This window comes from Neltuma alba, unplaced genomic scaffold, assembly GCF_004799145.2.
Source record: "Neltuma alba isolate B1F8T4 unplaced genomic scaffold, ASM479914v2 tig00013957_pilon, whole genome shotgun sequence".
Classification (NCBI taxonomy): domain Eukaryota; kingdom Viridiplantae; phylum Streptophyta; class Magnoliopsida; order Fabales; family Fabaceae; genus Neltuma; species Neltuma alba.
The window spans coordinates 478-13,634 of NW_021637970.1; the positions used below are offsets into that span (position 1 = coordinate 478).

The window sequence follows — 13,157 nt, forward strand, 5'->3', positions numbered from 1 at the left end:
AAGATAATCCTTCTAATAATGATAGTTTTAGCCAATATACTTAATTAGTAAGGATATTTTAAGAATGATAACACTTATTTATTATAAATAACCAACTTAACTTACTTCCTTAATCTCCTCAAATAAGTCAATTGGGTCTTATAATTAGGACCGGAAGAGTAGTTTTTTTAAAATAAAATTTGATCTTTTATCCCAATTTTTTTCTGTTCTCGATAGATATTGACGGAGAACAACTAAATTAATTGAAGGATTAGAATGGATTCCATTGCATTTTTTAGTTAAATCGAGAGAATCTATATTTAAAAATTGGTTTTCTAATTTTTGAGTACGTTTGAATAAACAACTTCTGCAATAAGTACAATGGTCACTCCGCCACTCGCAGAGACTGTCTTCACGCCACGCATACCAAAAATTGGCCACTTCAACTGGTGGGGCCCACCAGCAGCCCTATCACGTCTCTTACTTCGTTCTCCACGTCACTCGGCATCCGCCATCATCTCCGCTGTCTCCACGTCTCTGGTCTCCCTTCGTCTCTGAGCTACGTCGTTTGGTTCGTGCGCGGGTCCTACAAGGACTGTGTTACTGTTGTTTGCCCAGCTTCGTCGCTCCACACCGTCCACATTCTGGTGTCGCTTTCCTTGAAGTCCTCGTTGTCGTTTTTTGTTATTTGTCTCTAAAAAGTTGGGTCTGGCGTTTTGGGTCATCTGTTTTATGTGTGATGTATTTCGGGTCCGTAGTTTTGCTGATTTGCCTGCTCGGTGTTGTGCTATTCTGAATCTGATGGTCCAACAAAAACACTCTGCTCGCAACGTCCCAAAAAATTTGACCCTTAAATGTTTCGTCCTCCTCAGCGCGTGCATTTTTGACTCTTTCCCCGGACAATGACGCCCTGCGAAATTCCTCTCTTTCTCACAGTCTCTTTCTCTTTCTTTAATTCTCGTCTTCCAGACGACCATAATAAGCTTACTCGTTTCTTTCTACCTCGTAAGTTACATCATTTCGGCACATTTCCTTCAACAATTTCACTTATTCATGGCTTCGCCGTTGAGTTCTGCGCGTGGATTGCTCCTGTTCGTGGTACTGTTTAGTTTGGGTTCACGAAGCTGTTATGGATTCCGGACTGTCGAGTTCGCCATGCATCACCGGTATTCGGATCCCGTTAAGGGAATTCTGGGCATTCACGACCTACCTGCCAGAGGAAGCCGAGAGTACTATGTGGCTATGTCTCACAGAGACCGCCTTGTCCGAGGTCGTGGACTCGCCGGTGCTGATCCGACCGCTCTGACGTTTGCCGCCGGCAACGATACTTTACGGATTTCCTCCTTGGGATTGTGCGACTTCTCCTAACTCAATCACTCCATTTTATGATTCATTTTTTGATTTTCAAAAATACACAATAAATTTATGCTATATATTAACTGAATATAATGGAAGAATGTCTAACTATTTTCTTAAGAAAAAATTTAAGATGAGTCACTCTATTTAATTTTCTTTTTTTTCCTTTATGTCTGTGTAGGGAAGGTTCATATAATTTTAACAAAAATCAAGAAATATTATTTTTATTTATTATGATTTCAAACTTCCCGCATTTAGTTCGTAAGCAGAAATTTGTTGGGAAATCCAAGTTTTACATATAATTTATAGAGGGTGTGGGAAAGAGCGGCTAACATCGCTTTCGGCCCCCTCTTATTAAAGATTCTTGCATATTTTCAAAAGGATGGGAGACTCAACTGGCACTACCCGTTCTTGTTCCCTCCGTCGCTATACTAAATCTTAAGAAATTTTGAAATTACCTTTTTTTGGGGTCTACTGGAATCAAATTGTTCACCGAATATAATTCGACTGGAAAATGGCTCCCCACTAAAACATTTTGCGGTAAACATTTTACAGAAAATAATGCATCATGTAGTAGTACATCAGAAGAGACACGTTTGTTTTTCCAGAAAGTTACTTCTTGCAAATCATGTAATCCGCATAAGTAATGGTTTGTGCCTGTTTTGTGGAATTCAGTTTGCATTACGCCAATGTTTCTGTTGGGACACCACCTGTATGGTTTCTTGTGGCATTAGACACTGGCAGCAATTTGTTCTGGTTGCCATGCAATTGTACCAAGATGGATTGCGTGCATGCCTTGGAGACGCCAAGAGGACCGGTATATATATCTTTAATCATTTTCTAAAATTCTTGACAAGTTGCACTGATTACAATAAGACTTGTGGCTTCGTGCATTGCCTGAAACCCCCAAGATCTAATTAGTGTTGTTGCATCTTATCTTATTCGCTTCAGATTTTCATGTTTTTCCACTTGTAAATACATATTACATACTTGAATATCATTTGCTGTCTTCACTGTCTCTCGCAAATTCACACTTGAATTTGTCATTGCAACATGTCTTTCCTGGTGGTCTAGGTTCAGGTTTATACAAGTATAGAAGCATAATCAGTTATGAGAGGTATCTAAAAATGTCCTTTAGACACTTATTTCTTTGATACTTGCATTTTACAGAGACTGAAACTTAACATCTACGATCCTCGTGCATCCTCAACAAGCAAGAATGTTCCATGTAACAGCGCCATATGCAGGTATAAGAAACAATGTCCTTCATCTAACAGCAGCTGTCCATATCAAGTTCGCTATCTTACAAGTGACACATCATCAACTGGACTCCTAGTGGAAGATGTCTTGCACTTAATTACAGATGATGATCAGACGAAAGAAGTCAAGGCACGTATTAATTTCGGGTAAATAACTTTCCAAGACATTATTCAAATTGGGATGATTTTTTACCGTGGAAGTCACGCACAGTCATGGAGATCACAGTTTTTTAAGATGATACGAAAGGTGATTTTTTCACAATGTTAAGTCATGCGTAGTCATGGAATAAGTCATGCAAAGTCATGGAAATCACAGTTTTTTAAGATGATACGAAAAGTTATTTTCGTTGCAATGGCTTATGTTTGATTCTTGCTTGTTGAAGCTGCTTGTGGTTCAATTTGTTGCAGATGTGGTAAAGTTCAAACAGGTTCCTTCTTGACTGGCGCTGCACCAAACGGTTTGTTTGGGCTTGGTATAGAGAATATATCAGTTCCAAGCATACTAGCTAAAGAAGGGCTCACATCAAATTCCTTCTCTATGTGTTTTGGGCAAGATGGTGTTGGAAGAATAAGATTTGGAGATAATGGCAGCCAAGACCAAAGGAAAACACCAATCAACATTGGAACATTGCAGTAAGTGGTCGTTCTTTTCAATGATTTCAAACTGGATTGATCATTAAATCAATGGAGGCATTTGTTCTAGATTAAACTCTTTCTCTGAAGAGATTTTTAAGACATACTCTCCAATATTGACCAATTCATTTGAGATTTAATTTCACGGTGGTTTTAAAAAGGTTGGACTTAATTGTTAAGATTAGCTTCTATCTCTTCCTTCCAACTGAATTAATCTCTTTAGTTGTTTTTATATATTAGAAGATGCCAATCACATTGCATGCAGAGGACATCATTGAAACTCGAAAATCTTGCGTCTATTTTTCAGTTTTCACACTAATTATACCCATTTTCCTTGGCAAATAATAATTTGTCAGTCCAAGTTACAACATAAGTATCACTCAAATTATCGTTGGAGAAAAAGCTACGGACTCTGAGTTCAATGCAATTTTTGACTCTGGAACTTCATTTACGTACCTAAACGATCCAGCTTATACAAACATTACGAGCAGTGTAAGTAATCCATGTTCACGTTTATGATGGCATAATCTTGTTTCCTTTGCTGAGTCGTTAAACTTGTTAATTTGCAGTTCAATTCCATGGTCAAAGGAAAACGTCATCAATTTGATTCTGATCATGAAATTCCCTTTGAATATTGTTATGAAAATACAACGAGGTTGGTTTATCTTAAGATACTCTTCGGTTCTTTCAAATTTTCGTTTTTCTAACATTTTCCTGACTTTTGCGTGATCTGCAGCAATCAGACCAGTTTTGAACTTCCCTCCTTGAGTTTGAAAATGAAAGGGGGAGTCGATTATTATGTTATTGATCCACTTGTTTATATTATTGAGGTAAGGAAGATCTGACTACCACGTGATACCAAGAATTGTTCACACTCATTCTTTGTTAGGTTAAAGCAACAGAGGAGAAACTTACCACACAGAGCAGAAAAAATCCTACATATAACAAAGTTGTAGAAAGCCGCATGTTCACAACTTGCAAGGAACGCAACTTTGCGCTGGGTTCCCTGATATATTTAAAAGTTAATAGACATTTTATGATGTCCAAAATCCCAACTAGAGACATCATACATTATAGAACCCACCTAATATTCAACTAAAATAGACATGTCAATAGTTTTCACCTTTGAAACGCTTAATTTAAAATGTTTTTATTGGTTATTTGTACAAGTACCTGATGCGTTTTTATATGATGTATCATCTCCCTTCTCAGTCTCCTAATTCTTCTTGTTGTCTCCAGGGTGATGAAACTTTTAGCACTGTGATTTGCCTTGGCATCGTGAAAAGTGATGACGCGAATATCATAGGACGTGAGTATCTGATTGATACACTCCTTGATGAACATATATGATCATGAAAATTTTCGTTCAGTTCATGTTATCATGGCTTCTAAAAACACAGCATCTCGAGATACAACATCAATGTTTTCCCAGAAACAATCATTGCTAAAAGCATTAATCAATAGCAGACATAAATGCAAGTCAACAGTTTTCACTTCAGATTGCTATGTTCATCTTACTTCATTATCATGCAGAGAATTTCATGACTGGTTACCATATAGTGTTTGATCGTGATAACATGATTCTGGGATGGAAGAATTCCAGCTGTGAGTATAGTTTGCCTCTTCTGCGACAAACCTTTGCATATATACGTATACCAATATACATACATATATGTATGTATCAATAATTATACATTCCAATGAGATGTCTCCCTCAGGTTATGATGACAAGGTTTCAAGTACATCGGCTGTAAACACCACCCATTCTCCCGCTGTTTCTCCTGTTGTTTCGCCTGCTGTTTCTCCTGCACGTCCTGCAAATCCTGAAGCCATGATTAACCAGTCTGAAAGTTCGACGCCGAAGCTACCCAATCACTCATTCAGGATCAAACCTTTTGCGGTTACGTTTCTACTGGTTCTTTTTCCAGTATTTGCCATTTTCTAATCATTCTGATCGAATCCAAATCCTCTGAGTCGTAATTCAGCTAAAATGGGAAGAGAAGGAGAGCAAGCGGTGAAACTTGAGTTTGATGTTTGAGTCTTACAAAGGTAGGTTCTGCCTCTCCATCCCTCGTTCTCATCTATATATATTGAAATCCATTTTTGTTTGATTTAAAATTAATTCAGAAAATGTTCTTCACATTCAGAAAATTTTTGTATTATTCGAAGTGTAGGGTAAAATACTTCGGCTGGGTGAAAAAGAGAAGCATCATGCTATTGCTTCACAAAATTTTTCCCCGTGTATGTAAAATAATAATGTATTTGGCATAGATATAAATCATATAGAAGATCCTATATTTGCCTATCGTCTTTTTCCCCGCTTTTTTAGCTCTGAGATGTGGCGAAGGCCGTGATCTGCGTTTTTGCTGAACTCTTCTTGTCTTGTGCTCTGATGCGTAAGATTAGTTGCAGTGATACGATTTATTCTTGTTCTTTTGGATTGAACCATGGTTGAATAACTAACGCTTCCTTTTTCTTCACACATCTGAATTCAGATTGAATCCTCTCTATTTATTCATTCTTTTACCCCCAATCTAATAAGCGTACATTTACTTTTGTAAATAATGATGATTTGAACCACTTTAGATGAAAAATTTCCATCTTTGTCTTTGTTGCTTTTAAGAGGTGTTTGGATAAAAACCGAATTATGATTTTAGAAATGATTTTATAATATACAAAATAAGTATATAAAGCAGCGTGTCTTGATTTGTGAAAAAATACTTTTAAAAAGTACTTCTAAAGATATCTAAACATTCCTTTAAATTTTTTCTATCCATCTTAATTATTGATATAACCATATGTGAGAACTCAACATGATTTTTTTTTTTTTTGGGTTTCATTGTAACCAATTTCTAAGTTTCCTTTTGTGTTCTGATAATAATTTTCTGGTTTCGGTATTAAAAAAAAAAGATAATAATTTTGTGGTTACATGGCTTTTGAAAATTCAAAAACAAAACTTAGTGGAAGAAAAAGTCGAGTCAAATGAGTTTGTTGCCCGGTCATATCAGGCTTGCATGTGAAAAGGGAGAGATTCCTATCAAACCTGTTCGTTCAAATTATTCTGATCATTTAAATTAAAATTAGATGTTCCAGATTTTATTCTTAAAATTTTAATCTCTTTATGTTAACAAACATAACATGTAAAATAAACATATTTTCTAATTGAAAAATGGTAAGCTTTAAATATAGATATTACTCATCCTTGAAATCCATGTCGAATTCAAATCTAGCTCATCAAGGTTAAGTCATATAGACAATGTGTCATTTATCACTGCTCAAGTTTTTTTCCCCTTGGTAAAGGTCAATTTTTAAAGACCCTTTGAATAAAAAATAATAACATAATTTTATAAATAAAAATCCCTATCATCTGAGTTGAAAAAGTAATAAAAACTCTCATTATAATAAATATTGATTGATTACTCCCTCCGTTCCTTTTATAAGAACGAATACCGAATTACGTTGATCAAAAAAGCAGTTAAAATTAGTTAAGAACAATCAATATAATTTTTTTCCAAAAATGCCCTCATTAATAAGGAGAGAGAGCATGAGAGAGAATAATTAAATTATTGAAAGAAAGAGAAGTGAGAGGGAGAGAGAGTGTGAGTTGGAGACAATAAATATGGGTAAAATAGGAAATCAACACAAAAAGTAGAGACAACTTTTAAGTGTCTCTTATATATAGGAACATGGCATAAGCATCAAATGTCTCTTATAATAAGGAACGGAGGGAGTATCTTAATTAACCAATTTTTGTACAATAGAAAGGAAATACTTCTCCTCTAGTACAGGCAAACGGGTTATGTACTTAGTGGACCCTTATCGGATAACCATTTCTCCTTGAAACACACACGAAGCTTCATTTGAGACCTTGATAATCAAATGGGAAACGAAAATAACAATAAATAATATTAACAGAAAATACCCCAGTTGACTAAGTCATAAACAAAGTTGAAGACTCGCAATTTAAGTTTGAGGTTCTGGCCACACAAAAATAACAACTTGGATAGCTCAACCGGAACCACCAAAAGACATTCCTAGCTAACAAGAATCCAATGCAGAAAATCTATAAGTTGATTTGGCTGGTTCTGATCTGTGACCTTCCACCTCATTCAAATAAAACACATGGATCTTAAACCCAAGGCCCCTATTTACTCAACTCCAAAATGTAGTACCATCCCAGAAAGATCGTACTAACCTTTAAGATTCCAATATCTCATCGCCTCTCAAATCAGGACAATTCCATAAAGTAATCTCATATCCCATTATTATGCTGCAGCAAACGTGATGCTACAAGCTTACCAGTCATCATTATCAAGTCCATCAGATTAAAAGTGGAACTCGCGTAATTATCTCTCAAAACGAAAAGAACATCAATCATAATGACTCCTCAATTTATTGTATGTCTTTGAGCGTTTGTGCCTTTTATATCAAATCTCATTACCTCAATGATTCAGATGTAATAATTCAAAAAAAAGAAAAAATGATTCAAATGTCAAAACTCCAAAAGAAGGAAATTTCACCCCAAAAACGGAAGCTGAACAGTTTAAATTCCATCTAAATACTTATGAAGTTGGGGGGCATAAGAGGAGTGCATAATCCAAATCAGACCATAATCCGGCTTTTCTGCCCATAATTTCTCTGTTCTCTGCTATTGGGCCTCTACGTTGTCTAGATGAAGTCTGAGAGATTTAAACTCGATATTTGGGGGGCAAAAAAGATTGAGATGTCAAGCCTAAACCGTTAAAGTTGAGCAACAGAAAACAAGTACAAAGTGAAGATTGAAGATCCAAATTACCACAGTAACCATAATACGCCACAACCTACCAGAGTTTTTTCGCTCCGGCTTCCTCAATTATCTTCACTTTCCTTTGAGTAAGTATCTAATATCGCTCAGGCACCAAGACACTACAAACTACCGGAGGTTTAACCTTCAGTCTACAAAGTATTAAAGAAGGTTGTTTTTAATAATGAGGATGCTTAAACGTTACTACAAATGCAGGCTTGCTTAACTAAATGATGGTTAACTGGGGCCACATATCCCCACCCATAACTAATCTATTTTTTCTCTCTATAAATACCCACTTTATTCATCTTTGATTTCCACAACCAAAAGCTGAAGATCATTAAGTCTTCTAGTTAAAATGGCTGTCATAATTGCAGTCATGAGCTCAATTATTTTGTTCTCAGCAGTTCCTTTAGGTCATTCACTTAGCCTCAACCACTATGAGAAGACATGCCCTGATCTGGAGTTCATTGTTGCCAAGGTCGTGGGGAAAGCAGCTTCTAAGGACAAAACTGTTCCTGCAGCACTTCTTCGAATGCACTTCCATGATTGTTTCATTAGGGTAATGACACTAAGACCTGCCTTTTGCCTTCCCTTCTACTCTGCTTTTCATTCACTCATACATCTTCCTGAACTGACTTGAACTGATTTTCCCCCTTAATTCCAAAGGGATGCGATGCCTCAGTGCTGCTAAAATCAAAAGGAAACAAAAAAGCAGAAAAGGATGGGCCGCCAAATATTTCTTTGCACGCATTCTATGTCATTGATAATGTGAAGAGCGAAGTAGAAAAGTCATGCCCCGGTGTGGTCTCTTGTGCTGACATCCTAGCACTAGCAGCAAGGGATGCAGTTTTTCTGGTAAGAAAACAAAGTTCAGTACAGATTTGAATAACTATTTGGTCCTTGGCATTGATGTGTTTGGTTAGTTTCAGTGAGTTTGCAGCTATGAACTCTCTGATGCATATCTTATTTTAAATTTTACAGTCTGGAGGTCCAGCTTGGGATGTACCTAAAGGAAGAAAGGATGGTAGAACATCTCTGGCCAGTGAAACCAGACAATTGCCAGCACCCACCTTCAACATATCACAGTTGCTGCAGAGCTTCTCTCAAAGAGGTCTGTCGACAGAGGATCTGGTCGCGTTGTCAGGTAAGCAAATCTAAAGATCCACATTTCCAGTACTTTCATCTAAGCATATTCTATTCCAATATATGTCTGAAAATTTTTTAGAGTAACACATCTTTTGATTCGATGCAGGAGGACACACTTTAGGTTTCTCTCATTGTTCGTCCTTCCAAAACAGAATCCACAATTTCAATGCTACGCACGATGTGGATCCTTCATTAAATCCGTCCTTTGCTGGAAAATTGAAGTCAATTTGTCCACTGAAAAATCAGGCAAAGAAGGCTGGCACCACCATGGACCCTTCTTCGGCTACTTTTGATAACACATATTTCAAGGCAATCCTCCAAGGGAAGAGCTTATTTTCTTCTGACCAAGCTCTGCTTGATACCCCAAAGACTAAGGAATTGGTGACTAAGTTTGCTACCTCAAAAGAGGCCTTCTTCAAATCTTTTGCCAATTCGATGATCAAAATGAGTAGCATCAATGGTGGGCAGGAGATTAGGGAGAACTGCAGGGTTGTCAACTAGGATATCTATCTTAGTGCTCTGTCTAATTCAGGATAAGCTACAAATTTGAAAATAATCTGAAGGTATGACAGCTGTAGATCATACCTGCAAGATGTCAAGAAATTGCTAATCTCATGATGCTGAGAAAAGATTTTTTTATCTGGTTGTAATGAAACTCAAGATCTTTAAGAGCTAATCTATAAATTGGTGATAATATTTGCATGTCTGGTCACTTGAAGTGCCAAGATATATATTACACTCTAGGAAACATAACATAGGCACTCTCCTTATCTGTGACGCGAGTTTCTTTGCGAAATTATGAATTCAATCTCGCCAGCAACACATCCAACAAATGCAACTACCAGGGATGATGTGATTTGCGTCTTAATCCGAGGGAACGAAATTCAAATGATCTCATTGCGAACATAGAGAACAAATGGCATTATTAAATTGCAGAATCTCTTCAATCTTGTAATCTGGATAAAAGTTTATAAACTCTACTGAATTAAACCAGTCCAACAAAACAAACATGGCTTGAAAGCAGACAGTGCAATTTATAAGCCGATTGATGTGGTGTTTAAGCATCCACGTTCTGTTTTCCTTTTTTCATAATCATTACCATCCATCGCCGGTCGCTCCTAAAAAAGCTGGTGAATGGTTTATCTCATTGTTAATAGAGCACAATAACAAAATATGATCCATATAGCCGACCCTATTTAATAAGAAAAATACGATTCATATAGCCGACCCTATTTAGTAAGATAATGTTTGTTACTATTGTTGTTGAAGTGTTTATAAGGAGGGGAAAAAAAGGCTGAAATATCATACAAGATGAAACAATTTTTATTGCAAAAAACAATTAATTAAAGTTGTCTACTCAGAAGAATTAAAAGATTCAGAGTCATTTGACAGTAACAGAGATACAAATGTCCATTGTGTTGACATCTCTGCAAATTTTGCAACAATTGAATGCGTAATAACTCTCAAGAGCAGATCAAAACAAGCCCAAATTGTACTTTAGAAGCTCTGAAATCAAAATAATGACAATGGCAATGGCAATGCCAGAGAATTCCAGATCACATAGCATCTTGGCTCCCTCTACAAAGAAACCACATCAATAATCAGTCAATTTTAATAGCAAGCAACAACAAAATATAGAAGGAAGAGAAGGACTCTATCTGATTAATTGTTTTTACACATAAATTGTGATTAGTGAGTAAATAAACAATTACATGGTTAACTGTACTACTTGATATTATAGAGTATAACGTGAAGCCTGAAAGCAACAAGCACCAATATGACAACAGTAATGCCATAGTGTCACCAAAAAGATTCTGACAGTTATTTGACAAATATGAACCACCTTAAGCTTTACCTTTTCAGATAAGAGTTATTTCTGCCAATTGAATGTTGCCACTTAGCACAGATGCCTTGCAGGGTGGCAGGAAAGAAAACCCATCAAGAAGCTTGACACATTTCAAGCCCCATTTTACCATTAAAAACTCGATAAGGTGGTGCCCACTGCACATGATTTGATGGATAACTTGGAATATAGAAGAGAGCAAATGTATCTCAGGCACAAAGCATAGTACAGATCAAAATGTACCTCCGATTATGATATGATGTCATAAAGACTGAACCAGGAGATTTTTGAAGCAGGAATGTCACAGTAGCAAAGAGGTCATCAAAGGCTGAACGAGATGAAAAGAATCAACGTTCCTGCTCAACCTATATAGGAAAGTTGGTACACAAAAAAATGAATACTTTTTCACCATTTGAGTCATACAAAACATCAGCCCCAAGAATAACTTCGGGCTGTAAATTGAATATGGATGAATCCCACACTCCCCATGTCAATCCCAGCACCTACAAAATAAAAGGAAATCCATTAAGGAAACAGAGAAAGAACGCCAAAATAAAATTTTGGAATCGTGACCGAGGCATATTATATGTGCAAGGGAATGATAGTTGGGCTTGGAGACACCCACTATTAAAAAAGGCACATTAGACACAGAAAGGGTGAAATCATGATATTATATCGCATCATTACAGCTTTAAGCTGTAGAGTCCGAGCATATTTATGCCCATAGTTTGTAAAAGATGGAATAGTTGAGACAGGAACTTGGTGATATCTCACATTGCAATTAAGTTTATTCAAGTCACAAACTTTACGCATGTTGTCAAGCACCTGCAGCTCCAAAACAATCAGCAATCAGTTCACAGATATAGAAGTTCCAGCCATAGTAGATAAGACACAACAGTCAAACAAGGTATACCAAAGAAGGAGAATTTAAAGTATTTCACTTCAAGAACCTCAAATTGCAAATCCATAATAAGCAATACCTCTAATCTACTAGAGTCATCTGTAAGAGTGACATCAGCTCCCACTTTTGCAGCAACCAAACCAGGCAAGGATGTTCCAGCGCCAAGCTGCATGGAAACAGCCAGATGAACAACATTGCGGACATAAGCCAATCCTTGAACTAAAATCATACCTCGACAACACTAGTCCCAGAAAACCGTTGGCTTTGTTGCCAAACATACTCAGCTAAAACTATACTGCAAGGCCAGACGAAAAGGCCATAGTCTTCCCTCATATTCTGTGTTAAGTCACCAACAACATATGGAAATAACACGGCATGGTTAGGTTCCAAATTAAGAAGAGAATCGAGCGTCTGGGAAAAAGGGGACCTCTATGACGGAGATGCACAAGTCCGGCTTTTCAGAGTCATCGCCGAAGTTGTGCCGAGAAATGGTCGTCATGCTGGGAAGTGCTTCATCATCCAAGTCATCGCCTTCCATATCCTCACTCTTCGAAACCTTCGAGTGCTACGCCGCTCTGCTCCACCTACTCCGAGCGTATTTCGATGCGTCTCGAGGAAAATCGCCGCTATAAAATCTATTTTATTGGATAAACTTTAAAAATTATTCTTTTTTCCAAGTTCTACGTATCACCAATGTTACCATTGTTTTTCTTTAAAGCTATAGCTTTTTTTTTTTCCAAATATTTAATTTTTAGGAAAAAATTTGGACTAAAGTTGCCGATTTGACCCCAAATCTGGAAAGTCAATAATTTATTTAGTCTGTAATTTATCCAAACCAACTTTAAAGACGGGTGAAAATCTGTCAAAGAAACCATTGAACCAGCTATGAACAGGGGGTCACATAAAATGATTTCCATAAAATTTGAACACCATGACCTTCGGCTCTTCATGCATTCATGAACTCCATTTCTAGCTTTAGTCCACTCTGTTACGTTTCTCACCTGTCTTGCTAATTGAACTTTTCAAAATCTGCTGTAAGCCTCTATTCTCCACATTTTTTCATGGCCGTTGGAAGCCTTGTTCATCTTAACTTTCAAACAAAATTCGTAGTTCCTGCCCTTCTTCCCGCTCCTCAAGTACTGAAAAGCAAAGATGATGGTATCTAAAATCAGAGCTCTGGGAAGTTATTAAGGTCACCCTTCATAAAATGCTCTTCGTACAATATGTCATAATCTTAGCTATGATCTTCACAAC

The 13,157-nt window shown here is 36.9% G+C and overlaps 3 protein-coding genes across 5 annotated transcripts; 2 read left to right on the forward strand and 1 right to left on the reverse strand.

The window, feature by feature from the left end:
• Nucleotides 1-935: 935 nt before the first annotated feature.
• LOC114739406 (aspartyl protease family protein 1-like) lies at nt 936-5,532 on the forward strand. Of its 2 annotated transcripts, XR_003739600.1 has the most exons (11): nt 936-1,331; nt 2,011-2,152; nt 2,506-2,741; nt 3,003-3,227; nt 3,584-3,719; nt 3,797-3,882; nt 3,964-4,057; nt 4,467-4,536; nt 4,761-4,832; nt 4,946-5,276; nt 5,402-5,532. XR_003739600.1 is itself a non-coding variant. In XM_028927467.1 (10 exons), exons 1-10 carry the CDS (start codon nt 1,033-1,035, stop codon nt 5,170-5,172), a joined length of 1,587 nt encoding a protein of 528 aa, XP_028783300.1. In that variant the 5' UTR covers nt 936-1,032; the 3' UTR covers nt 5,173-5,532. The 2 variants fall into 2 exon arrangements, 1 of the variants encoding a protein (XP_028783300.1); XM_028927467.1 differs by having other exon boundaries at nt 4,946-5,532.
• LOC114739407 (peroxidase 64-like) lies at nt 5,243-9,871 on the forward strand. 2 transcript variants are annotated; one of them, XM_028927469.1, is made up of 5 exons: nt 5,243-5,276; nt 8,418-8,572; nt 8,680-8,868; nt 8,995-9,157; nt 9,266-9,871. In XM_028927469.1, the coding sequence occupies exons 1-5, from the start codon at nt 5,258-5,260 to the stop codon at nt 9,658-9,660; spliced, it is 921 nt and encodes a 306-aa protein (XP_028783302.1). In that variant the 5' UTR covers nt 5,243-5,257; the 3' UTR covers nt 9,661-9,871. The 2 variants fall into 2 exon arrangements, with proteins under 2 accessions (XP_028783302.1, XP_028783301.1); XM_028927468.1 differs by lacking the exon at nt 5,243-5,276 and having other exon boundaries at nt 8,317-8,572.
• Nucleotides 9,872-10,459: 588 nt separating this feature from the next.
• On the reverse strand, nt 10,460-12,441 carry LOC114739405 (methyltransferase-like protein 23). Its single transcript, XM_028927466.1, has 8 exons — nt 12,331-12,441; nt 12,135-12,239; nt 11,983-12,069; nt 11,777-11,827; nt 11,412-11,505; nt 11,246-11,330; nt 11,015-11,160; nt 10,460-10,737 (listed from the first exon to the last, which is right to left on the reverse strand). The coding sequence occupies exons 1-7, from the start codon at nt 12,439-12,441 to the stop codon at nt 11,019-11,021; spliced, it is 675 nt and encodes a 224-aa protein (XP_028783299.1). The 3' UTR covers nt 10,460-10,737; nt 11,015-11,018.
• Between the last annotated feature and the right edge of the window lie 716 nt (nt 12,442-13,157).

Coding starts and splice junctions, on each gene's coding strand:
- LOC114739406 (XM_028927467.1), top strand. CDS start 1,033: ATGGCTTCGCCGTTGAGTTCTGCGCGTGGATTGCTCCTGTTCGTGGTA. Junction 3,883..3,963: donor TGTTATGAAAATACAACGAG/GTTGGTTTATCT, acceptor CGTGATCTGCAG/CAATCAGACCAGTTTTGAAC. Junction 4,537..4,760: donor TGACGCGAATATCATAGGAC/GTGAGTATCTGA, acceptor ATTATCATGCAG/AGAATTTCATGACTGGTTAC.
- LOC114739407 (XM_028927468.1), top strand. CDS start 8,369: ATGGCTGTCATAATTGCAGTCATGAGCTCAATTATTTTGTTCTCAGCA. Junction 8,573..8,679: donor TCCATGATTGTTTCATTAGG/GTAATGACACTA, acceptor TTAATTCCAAAG/GGATGCGATGCCTCAGTGCT. Junction 9,158..9,265: donor GGATCTGGTCGCGTTGTCAG/GTAAGCAAATCT, acceptor GATTCGATGCAG/GAGGACACACTTTAGGTTTC.
- LOC114739405 (XM_028927466.1), bottom strand. CDS start 12,441: ATGGAAGGCGATGACTTGGATGATGAAGCACTTCCCAGCATGACGACC. Junction 12,070..12,134: donor CTGGGACTAGTGTTGTCGAG/GTATGATTTTAG, acceptor GTTTCCATGCAG/CTTGGCGCTGGAACATCCTT. Junction 11,828..11,982: donor ATGACTCTAGTAGATTAGAG/GTATTGCTTATT, acceptor TTGGAGCTGCAG/GTGCTTGACAACATGCGTAA.